Here is a 12500-nt window from a genome sequence, read left to right as displayed (position 1 = left end):
TTGGCAGAATGTTAAATTGAGTGGACGTATCTGTAATCTCGTCACTTGAGAAACTAGGTTGAAAGTCAAATGACGAATTGTCAAATTCACTCATCACCTGATGAATGTTATTGAACCGAGGTTTATCAAAAAAATCGGAAGCATTATCGCTTTCATCATCTATTTTTTCTTGTTTAATTTCATGCTTCAAGCCTTCGTTACCATCTTCTTCTTCTTCTTCTTCATTATCGTCATCAAACAATGGCCTACCATTTCTGGGGTCCACAAGAAGATTTAGATCACAGTCTGTCATATTTAAATGATCATCAGCTTCCATGGTTGTGTAGTAAGTCGTTACATTCTGGCGGCCGGCACTGGATGATATGCATGTGTCGTGTTGAGTCGACGAAACTGTGAAATTGTAGAGATCGTTTGAGTTTAAATAGCGAGCATCGTTGCTTAGGCTGTCTCTGTGGCTTCTGCTGACTGCTTCAATTAGTTCTAAGAATGGAAGTTTCTCTTCATTGCTTGTTTCAGTTGTGTAGTCGAAGCAGTCCAGCATTGTGGGATAGGTGACAAGCAACCTGCATCATATTCATCATGATACATATATTATTGACATGAAACATTTTTGTGATGCATAGATTATAAAATGAAATAGCAATGCAATGTAGAGCTACAGGACTATACATATTTTCTTATAATTTTAAACAAATATTGTAAATCTAACTAGTTAAAATTAGCTCCTAACTCTCAATTCTTAATTTCAAAAAATCCCAAAAAACTGAAAATAGCAAAAACCACTTTGAACCAGCCAAGTCTGACCCCAGCGACTCAGGGCAAGAGCCCATCACGCCACTAATTTAGCAATTGAGGATCCGGAAAATAGTCTACTCCCCACGTGAAATACGGCATACAATACTATTTTACTACAACGTGCACTGCCGCGAGCACACGTACACTAACGCTTGTACGGTTTTCGTTTAAACCACGATGGCGGTTTAATCCTTACGAACGATACGGCATTTTCAACTAATTTGAAGCGCGCAAAATTAATTTAATACATCGAAATTAATAAAAATAATTTTTTGAATATTTTTGCTAACTTCTGAGTGTACAAAATCCAGATTTTTATCCTTTTTTGAAAATAAATAAACAAATCCGGACGAACAAAGAACTAGGCAAGTTCAAATAATAAAGCCTGATTGGTCGAAATAATTAATAGCGCACAATTTTTGGGCAGCTTATTAACATAAATTATTCAACCCGTAGATGTTATATGCGTATATGTGTATGTATATATATATATATATATTTATTATGTATATATATACATATATATATTTATTTATTTATACTTATTTATGTATGTGTGTGTGTATTTATATATGTGTACATATATTTATGGATGTATATATAAAAATATTTCCACAGACATTTCCATTTAAATGAAAATTAACTATACACATGCATATAAATCATGGATCTTTATATATATTCCATATATGTTGGCAAAAGACCATAATTTTTACAATATTCTATAAATTCTACCGAATTCCATATATATATTTATATAAATATATTATATATATACATATATATATACATATATATATATATAAATTTTCACAAGAACTTATACGTGTATGTATGAATTACATGGTAATGGTTAAGTGATAGTGATGGTACTACGATGTGGTTCTATTGTGATGACTAACAAATTTTCGCGCTTTGTGTGTAAATGAATGAATGAACGTGAGTGGCTGAATGGATAAATGAGTGAATGTATAGATGAATGAATGAGGGAATGTATAGATGAATGAATGAAAGAATGAATGAATGTATAGATGAATGAATGAATGTTTTCTACCAGCTCGTGGAATATTACGATGAGTATTTCTTCCATTTTATACCATCATCATTATCTTCTTTTTTTCGTGCATTAGGAACATTGGCGACCATCGACCTCCACAAAATCCGATCTTTAACACTTTGTAGTAGTTGAAGTGTGGTGATATTCAACAAGTGTACCATTGGATATAAGCTATAACCATATACTTATAACAGCCATAACTTATACACATCAATGACTATTACAAGAAATATATATTTGAATTTAATTAATTATTTAGTTGATATTTCATACACATGTGGGTAAACCCCATGTGTGTGTGTGTGTGTGTGTGTGTGATGTGTGTGTAAAATTGTATAAAAATCCTGTTATTAATATATACTTATAATACTTATAGCAATTTGATTATCTATTTTAAAACTGTCCCTATTTAGTGTAAACTATTTGATGATAAATTGAGTTTGTATACTATAAAAAATGAATGTTTAACGTAATAAGGTTGAGCTACTATCACATGCACTTTAACTCATTGAGATAAAATTGAGATAACTTTTATCTCTAGGCTTTAAACTTGCCTAAAGTATTAATTCCATTAATAGTTGTGATAAATTTGTCGCTCATATTTTATCTTAAAGTTCAAATTTTATAAAACTTGTAAGTTTAGCATTGTCTAATTTGTAAATTGCGTACATTTTAAAATAATATCTTTTATTTAATATTCTTATTAAATTATTAATATAATTTGAAGATTTATCCAAAGTATATGGTTTAAAAAATTTAAACTATACATTCATATATTAACTTAAAGGGTTAAAACTTATTTCATATATTAACTTAAAGGGTTATGATCGTAGAATTTGTAAAATTTGAATATTTTAAAACTTCAGGTAATCCAATGGTTAGTACCATGTAGGGATTGAAATGAAGCACTTGGCCAGAAGTCCACCATGGAATTAATTTGCGTCGTATAGTTTAAATTAACTTTTAAATGAAATTTTATCAAACGGCTAAAAGTAAAAGAAGGTTTTTACGGACCACCGATCCACAAAGCACCAAAAGTTTACAGATCTCCTGATAAAGTGCCTCCATTCTGTCCGAAATGAATTCCAGTTAGAGTATTTTTTATTCACACTTGTAACATTTTTTCCATTTGGTTAGTTTTTCTATTTAACTAAAAACTGAAAAATGTGAGAGAAAGCTAGTCTGGTCTAATGATGATCTTGTGTGTGTGTGTGTGTAGTGTATGTACTCCTTTTTCTGTGCAGTGATGGGTAGGTAGTATGGGAAGTATGTTCTTTAAACAAAAATATAAAGTCAACTCCATATCACAGTTCAAAAAGTTAATAGTTGTGCTGTTATAGAATGTATGTTATCTGTTTTTTGAAGATGTAGATTTTTGCATATAGACCACTCAGAGTGTATTATTGTTGTAGACTCTTTCTGTGTTATTTAATTCTGTATTGTATTTTTTTTAATTTTGCTGATGATCAAATTTTTAAAAATTAAATAAATGTTAAAATGTGTTTATCTTAGTTTAGTTTAGTAATAAAAACTTTAGTCATTTAGGGATTTATTAAAAATTTCAAATTTTTCTATATTAAACTATTGAACAGATAGGACAGAAATCCATCCCCATTGTTTGAATTGCCACCTCATTGGATGCAGCTACCAGGAATGTCCTGTCATATCCTGTCCCCAAAGGTGTGGCCACAAATTTCACAAATGCAAGTATGATGATCATCAGTTCTTGTGCTCCCAAATGAACGTACCCTGCCTAAATGCTCATTGTGGTTGTCCATTTTTTGTTATCAGAAGACAAATGAGTGCTCATTTGAAGAAATGTCCTGCTTTTGTACTGTTTTGCAACCAGCAGTGGGGTGGGTGTATCAAATTTTTGCACGATACCCCGTCTGAAGAGCCCTCTTCTCATCATTGCATCAAAGCCCAGTCGGTCCAAGTCAATTTTTACAATATTTTTCACAATTCGTTTTTTTTTTCAATCATTCAATTCATTTTTAACTTAATTAAAGAAATTTAAAAGTTCTATTTTTACATAATTACCTCACTTTTACAATTTCATTAGGGACTCTCAGCTTGACGTAGCATTGGCACTGAAGGATAAGAAAGAACTTTATAGGTTCATGAAGAGTTTATCAAAAAAAACTATTCAGGATCTTCGATATCAACTGACGTCTCCTCAAGGGTCACAAGTTCAAACAATTTTTGTCCCAGGGCTCAAAGAAAGATGTATCCCATCACCATTGGTTATATTAAACCTTGATAGAATGTCTTTTCAATGCGACAATATAAAGTTATGTACAGAAGAATCGATCTCTGAAACGTTTGAGCAGCTAGAGAAACATCGGCTGGATCTTGAGGAGAGGTGCATTTGTAAGAAATTGTTCAACATGTGTTTTCGTTCATCTGTTCGCAATTACAACACAGATGACGCCGGTACAAACAATGATAGTGAAAAGGGAAATAGTGGAAAGGTAAAGAGCTCTGACGTTGATGACGTCAATGAAGATTGTGAGGAAGTGTGGGGGTCCAATGGTTATAACGACGATCCAACAAAATCAAGCCCCCATACATTAAATATCTCACCCTTTTTAAACCATACCCTCTGCCTCAACATGTGGCTTAATGATTATTCAAAAAAGATCAAACAATCAGAGTTCATGTACACATTCCTGTGTGGAGAGCTCTTACGAAGAAATGAATTCAGCCAACACTACAAAAACTTTCATCAAGATATTCAGTGTGGGTCGGACAGTTGGCTCGATGTCAGGTGCCCGCTGGCCTGCTACGGCTGCACCTATTCAGTTCGTAAGTTTAGACCAAGGTTTAACGCACATCTCTTATTCGATAGGGAGAGTAGTAACTTTTGCGTTCGACCTGATTCTGTTTTCGGGGATGTCTCAATTAGGAATTCGGCATCTTTAGAGTCGTCATCCGCTGACGTACTGCTTGAAAATATCTTGGAAAATTCAGAAGTTTCAAATTTTGATAATAGTGATAAGCACATTCCTGTAAAAGCTAAACTCCGTGACCAACTTAACGCACGTATACCTATCCTAATCACTGATCTACCGGTCATCGTGTTAGATAGGATATTCTCCTACCTCGATTCAATAAGCTTGAAGAAGCTGTCATTAACATCTAAACAATTCAGAATGGTAATAATGATAATGATAATATTTATAGTTACTAGCTTATTATTATTATTTGACGCTAATTTATCACTTCATTCCATACCTACATGTGTGTTATTTGTGTGTTAACCCATTGCCAATGAGAAATCTAGTTTATGTGTGTATTACATATGATGGGTTAAGTAAATACCAATTGTTCTGAATAATTCCAAATTGTTCTCACTAATTCCTAGTCGTTCTGCCTAATCCATAATTTACTGCTTATTTAGATATGCGAGGAGTACTTGAAAGAGAGGGGAATGGTGGTTGAAGTTTGGGAGAAGATTAAATGTGGCGATCTCTGCAAATGGCGAGCCACAGGATATGTTTGTCTATCTATAATTAATTTTTTCCTTATTTAATTTTTTTTATTAGCTCACCTGTTTTAGGTTCACTCGTTCTTTTTTCTAATTTAAAATTTTTTTTTCATTATAAAACAAATTTTAACTAAAAAAAATCTACACTAACTAGACACACACACGCCCTGAACCACATACACACACACACACACACACATATATATATATACACACACACATATATATATACACACACACATATATATATACACACACACATATATATATATACACACACACACACGTACACTCGAGACAGAGATGGTTATACAGTAACTCATTCGAGAGCATCGACGGATGGATTAGCACTGATGCCGGCACCACCGGCCAGATATCAAATCATTTGAAATCGTGCCCGTACAACAAACGCTGTTGCCATCCCTCGCAATTTAGATACTTCTAGGTCAGACGTTTAAACGTCTCCACACCAACGAAATGATAGTACGAACGAATATTCAAATCAATATCTATGGATCCTCTAGTTCATTGTGCAATTAGGTAATATAAATACTAGATATATTATATATCCCACATTATACAGTTTTTCACAGTTTCTCACTGATCATGAGTATTAATTATTTATTACGGCTAATTAACTAATTTTCATCATTTAAATATCATTATATATATATATTTATATACATATTTATATACTGCATTCTCAGGGTGATTTCTTCAAAAATTTGGTTGAATAGAAGAGTGAATGAATGAGCGAATGATCCTAACTCTATCCCTCTATCTATCTCTCTATCTATATGTATCAATGTTTATATATTTATATATATATATATATATATATATATATATATATTATACTTGTTATAGCCATTCGATATTGTTAATGTTTTTTTAAATGATTTTGGTAGATTATAGAGAAAAAGGAAATTGTCTATTTTTCTATAAATAAAAACATCAAAATAAATAAATATATATATATATATATATACAAATCAACAAAATCAATAAACATTTCAACAAATGCAAATAAGTATCCATGTGTAAATATATGTGTGTAGAATTTGAGGAAAACTTAAGAAAATATATGTAGCTTATGTAGTATATGAGCAAAATGTATACAGGTGGGTATAGGCCCTAGGGTAGGTATAGGACCTAGCGTGTATCAAATGAAGGCTTGCCTAGACACGCAGACGGATACGAAGGGGTCGATAGTGTAGTAGCCTCCGAAGTAGAAGGCCACTCCGAAAAACACCGAAATTGGTAGGGCCGGTAGAGCCTGCTCGTACAGTACCAGCAAGAGAATCGTTAGACTGAGGCCCTGGCGAGATTCAAGAACTCATCAAATGAACGAACGGATATAAATGAGAGAAAGAGCGAATGATTGAATGAATGAAATAATGAACAAACAAACGAATTAAAATAAAACAAACTAACAATAAGGACGCTGATGAAGCAGGCTGTGGTAGTGTTCCATTCCTCTAATTGTGAGACCTTCCCAACCAACAGGCTGTAGAATATGAAGTCCCCCAGACCTAACTTTATGCCGGCTTATTGTTATTTTTTTTGTTATTGTTGTTGTCTTTTATAGATTTGTAATTATTACTTTTACTCAATTATTCATCCGTCCTGACTCGATCAATCAATCTGACCGCATCTAACTAACTAATCAACCAACCAATCGAAAAAGCAATCAATCAACTAGCCAACCAACCTAACTCATCGTCAATCATTATTCTCTTTGCTTTCTGATTCGCTAAAAAAGTATTAAATAAAACGAATGAGTGGGTGAGTGAATGAATGAATGAACAAGAGATACAATCAATTTGTCTAAAGGCCAATTTGCCGAATGGTTGACCAACTAATCGGCTAACGCAGAATACCACACACACGGCCCAAATTTCATTTTTAGAATGAACAAGCTATTGGAGGAAAAAAACAGTAGTGATAAACAAATGACTAAATAGTGTACAAACAGACATGCACACATATACGCATACACAGGCGCGCGTGTTACGTACATAAGCCTAGATTATTATCAGCGGACTTCTTCATGGACGGTTTCTTCTCCTCATTATCTTCGTCTAAATTGGAATTTTGGGTTTTGTTGCCGACAGCTGGATTGGCGTTCATGGATTCATTCCAAGAAGTGGGATCGGAAATTCCTAATTCAGTCACGGAGATGACGTTGGGCCTTCTGGATTGAACTGCAGAAACTACATCGCGATCACTTACTTCATTGCCAAAACTTGGACTATCAGTACTCCATGATATGCTCTTCGCATTGACATTAGCATTCCGTATCTCGTTCAAATGTGGATCAGGAATATTTCTGCCGTCGAGACTAACGCCTCTCAATTCAACACCGTTATAAATGGTACTGGAAATTTTTGGTTCGTCCTTACGATCCGGTTTAGAATGTATGAATCTATTCATGTAGGCGAGGTTAGTACCTCGCAGTTCACGCTTAACGTTCCATAATTTGTTTTCAAAGTTAGAATCGGGAGTCTTTGATTTCGTCCCTTTAGAGTGAGCGCTTACCATCCCGAAACTGTCGTCGTCATAATTATTACCATTATAAACGTGATCTCCAGAAGCAGCAGTAGCAGTAGATACGTGATAAACCTCAGTATGGATGTCATCTTGTGATGTGGATGATGTCGCTACTACAGCTGCTGCTGCCAATGACGTCATCGCTGGTGTTGTTGCTTTTGATGTTGTATCGTCGTTATCACGATTGGTATTAGTTATTGTGAATGGGGTAGCTGCTGTGGATGATGTTGTTGCTGTTGAATGAGATGAATTCGTTGACGCTTTAGCTACAGTTGTCGTCATTGTTGTTGTTGCGGTTGTGGCTGTTGTAGTAGCGTCATCAGCAGCGCCTACACCACCAACATCATCATTGTTATTATCAATATTATTATTATTATTAATGTTAATATTATTATTATTGCTATTATTCATCTTCATCATCTTCCTCATCCTCATCGCGAAACTCATTCTTCCCGCCATTTTCTTCTTTTTACTGTTAAGAGCATCTTTCATTCTCCATGCCATCGTAGCTGGGTGGGTGCATTTTTATTTTTGTGATTTTTTTTTTAAAGCAAACACTCTGATGATTAGTGGACCAAGTAACTGTTTACATTAATTAGATTCATGAATATGCGTTTACGTAATTTATTAAAACGCGTGCATACATTAGCATGAATTAACATAAATTTATTTAAAGGGACACAGAAGGGCGTACTTGAGTAGACGAGGGCCGGAAATAAGTTCTCCCGTCGTTCGCTGGAAATGTTGACCAACCCCTTCAGCGGTCCCTTCGGCGTCAAAACGGCTATCAGGTCTGTGTGTGTGTGTATGTGTGAGTCTGTGTTTGTGTGTGTGTGTTTGTTTGGTTATGTGTAATGCTTTCATCTTTCTATCGACTACATGTATTGAGGTATGCAATTTAATCCTGCCTTTATAGTTGGTACCTTATATATATATATGTATATGATGCACATACTTTCGTTACACAAAGACAACCACACAAAAACGAAACAAAAAATATAGAAAACCCTCATACACACACACACACACCAACAGAAACACACACACACGCACCAATACTAACCCCAGACTGATATAACTATGAGAAGGGCCCAGGCTGTCCAACCAGGCAGATGTTTGATGAATGTCAGGGCCATGAGGGCCGAGACAACGATCAGATAGAATTGTTGCACTATCAGTGGGGATTTCCAGTGTATGGCTAGTATTCCCATTAGGCCAAAATTCCATAAGTTAAACCCTGTAGATATGAAATCTGTGGCCGTGTTCAGGTAGCGGCAGAATTCACTGGGGTGGCGAGTGGCATGCGTGTGTTTGTTTTTGTATTCTGTGTTGTAGATAGTGTCTGTGTTGTATAGTCTGCGGTGTGGCTGTGTATCTGTTTGTGTGTATGTGTGTGTATGTGTAGTGTGTTAATTCATCCATCCATCCATCCATCCATCCATCCATCCATCCATCCATCCATCCATCCATTCATTCGTTCGTTCGTGATTACTTGCATTAATTTGCGTATAATAGTATTGATCGTTCAGTCGCTACTAATTTTAGGATCATAATTTTTTTTAGTGCATCTCCCTTTTATTGATAATTCATTCATTCATTCATTCATTCATTCATCCATTTAATCAATCATTCATTCATTTCCTCATTCATTCATTCGTTTCTTTAAATACAGACAGATCGCTCATTGGTTCGTCCATCCAATCAATCCATCAATCAAACCATTGTTCATTTGAGCGCAAATTTTTTTTGTACACATACACAAAAATACTCACACCGACACACACTCACGCACACACTCCCACAAACAAACACACGCACGCACACAAACAAACAAACAAACACACCTATAATAGATGTACGAGAATATGAATAGAAGCAGGAGGGTAGCGAGAAACATCCAGACTGAGAGAATCTACCAGGTGTGTGTGTGTGTGTGTACATTTTTTTTTGTAGATAGTGCGTGCTGTAATGTGTACTTAGAATAATTAATGTATGTATGTACGTAGTATGAAATATGAGTGTACATTACAAGAATGTATCAATACTCAGTGTGCATATGATTGTATATATATATATACATCTGGAGTGTATGTATGTATGTGTTTAGTGTGTGAAGTGAAACACACACACACACACATTAACACACACATACACGTACACACGCACACACCTTATAACATCTGTACTTGAACAACAAAAAGAGCAATATTGTCATGATGATGACCACCCCCACTATGATGAGGGAGTTGGCCAGGGACTTCCACAGGGTGTCCTTCACCTCATCCTTCTCCTCGGGCACAAAAGGTGTAAAAGGCCTTGGAGAGAAAGAAGGAATCAATAAAAGAATGAAGCCGGAAGTTAAAAGTTGAAGGTCATTCTTTCAGTTGCACTTGCTTCAGTGGCGTAAAGACATATACATACAGTACAAAATGAGTGAATGAATGAATGGATGAATGAATGAATGAATGAATGAATGAATGAATGAATGAATGAATGAATGAATGAATGAATGAATGAATGAATGAATGAATGAATGAGTAGATGAATGAATGGATGATGAATTAATTGATAAATTTTTGAATGAACCAAATAATAAATAAGTGAATGAACGAATCAACAATAATCACGCCAACACACCATTCCACAATAATATAAACAATTATAGTTATAATTAACAACAACAACAAATAATAATAATAAAATAATTATAATAATAATAACAAAGGCAAGCCTTCCTCCTTATAGAAATCAAGAGCCTGGACTGAAGCAATTACAAACGAGATACAAATGGATACGGGTATGAACAGCATTATTATGCTCTCGGCCCCGTATTGCAAGTCTTCCTCTATCAGAACCATGGGACTTTTTGAAAGATGATCACTGTTTGCAATTGCCTGAGAAGGGTTGTGGTTGGGGTGGTGATTTTAGTTTGGGGTTTAGTTTTATTAGAAACTATTAATAAAGACTGAAGATATGATGGATTTTTTATAAATAATTCAATTTTTCAATTAAAAACTATCAATAAAGACTAAAGTTTTGATGGATATTTTAACAAATAATTCAATTTTTTACGAATCTGAATTGACTTTTTTTCTTTGTTCTTATCAAGTAAAATTTAGAACAAAGAATAGAACAATAGATAGGTTAGATTCTAAATGGGGTAGTTTTTCAAGGAAAAGTATTGTTGCTTAATTGAGTTGGTTTTTCGTGAGGTTAAGTAGGTGTAATAATAAGAAAACAGAGAGATGAAATACTAACTCTATTTCTACTATCTATATTGGATATTCTGTATATATATATATATATATATATATATATGTATATATATATATATATATATATTATTTTATTTAATGGTGCATTCATTCTCTCAATTAACTATTTATTTAGTTTTTAGCAACTTAATTATTTATTTAGTTAAATAAATATTTAATTATTTAAGTCTAACATTTTCGGGATTATTGTTCGAGTTGTCGGCGTCTCCATCGTGACCGCCAGATGGCGAAACCTCTTCAGGACGGTTTTCGACATTTTTTCTCGAATTTCTTGAAGAAAAGCTTAAAACTCTTAAAGGGATCATTCCGATTTTACTTGAAAATTTTAAAAGTTAATAAAAGTTAAAAGTTAAATACTGCAAATAAGATTATCAATGAAACCAATCGAAATAACATCGCCCAAACTCGATTTTTGAATGAAAAACCGTTACGAATTTGATATGATGAAAAGTGAATTCTGTGTCGAGAATAAAAAAAATTGGTAAAAAACTTTTTTGTTGTTATTATTATTATAACTTTAATTAGTAGTAATAGCAGTAGTAGTCGTAGTAGTAGTAGCAGTAACAGTGCTAGAAGTTCTTACTTTCATCTACGTAGAATTAAAAAACTTTTGCCATTTCTTGACGATCCTACACTTCTCCTTGTTACTTCTTTAGTCTTATCTAGGATCGATTTGTAACTCGCTCTACTGTGGTATTCCTGATTCTACACTCCATCCTTTAAGTAAGGCTTCTAACTATGCAACTCGTCTAGTTGCTCGTGCCCCTTTCTTTTCTCATATATCTCCATATCTTGTTCTCTTGCACTAGCTACCTATAAAATATGGAATAATTTTTAAAATTTGCACCTTTATGTATAAGTCTCAATCTAAATTATTTCCTAAGCACTTATCAGATATATTAATTGAACCTAAACGCCTCGGCTTTCGATCGTCTTCTTGTTCTCACTTCTTCTTAACTCGTGTTAAACACTCTTTTGCCAAATCTGCTTTTGCTTTTTCTGGCCCTTTTCTCTGGAACTCTCTACCTACTTCTCTGACTACTTCTCCATCACTTGCGAAGTTCAGAGCGGATCTCAAGACCCACCCACCAATATCAAAATTCATTGAGGAGCGCTGTTGAACATTGCGGAAATAGCGCTTAGAAACTAATTGATTGATTAAACAAACGCTACTAGTAACTTATAATTATCTGAAAAATAATATTATCGTTATAATTAAATACACCATCGTCGATATTTTGCTATAATTTACTCTAATAATCTACTATCACCACCACTACATTTTAGCTACTACTACTACTACTACTACTACTACTACTACTACTACTACTACTAC

The 12500-nt window shown here is 34.1% G+C and overlaps 2 protein-coding genes across 2 annotated transcripts; one reads left to right on the top strand and one right to left on the bottom strand.

Annotated features, from left to right (window-relative positions):
* Window positions 1-2930: 2930 nt before the first annotated feature.
* HELRODRAFT_179892 (hypothetical protein) lies at window positions 2931-5384 on the top strand (the record flags this gene model as incomplete). The annotated part of the gene is made up of 4 exons (XM_009028676.1): window positions 2931-2940; window positions 3445-3778; window positions 3915-5007; window positions 5253-5384. The coding sequence occupies 4 exons, from the start codon at window positions 2931-2933 to the stop codon at window positions 5382-5384; spliced, it is 1569 nt and encodes a 522-aa protein (XP_009026924.1).
* A 1117-nt stretch (window positions 5385-6501) lies between these two features.
* On the bottom strand, window positions 6502-10747 carry HELRODRAFT_87358 (hypothetical protein; the record flags this gene model as incomplete). The annotated part of the gene is made up of 9 exons (XM_009028603.1): window positions 6502-6657; window positions 6774-6886; window positions 7703-7789; window positions 7889-8011; window positions 8572-8682; window positions 8953-9173; window positions 9734-9791; window positions 10050-10204; window positions 10611-10747. The coding sequence occupies 9 exons, from the start codon at window positions 10745-10747 to the stop codon at window positions 6502-6504; spliced, it is 1161 nt and encodes a 386-aa protein (XP_009026851.1).
* Between the last annotated feature and the right edge of the window lie 1753 nt (window positions 10748-12500).

The sequence above is a fragment of the Helobdella robusta genome (genome assembly GCF_000326865.2).
Source record: "Helobdella robusta unplaced genomic scaffold HELROscaffold_57, whole genome shotgun sequence".
In the NCBI taxonomy this organism is placed as follows: Eukaryota; Metazoa; Annelida; class Clitellata; order Rhynchobdellida; family Glossiphoniidae; genus Helobdella; species Helobdella robusta.
This window is presented reverse-complemented; position numbering and strand designations above follow the sequence as displayed.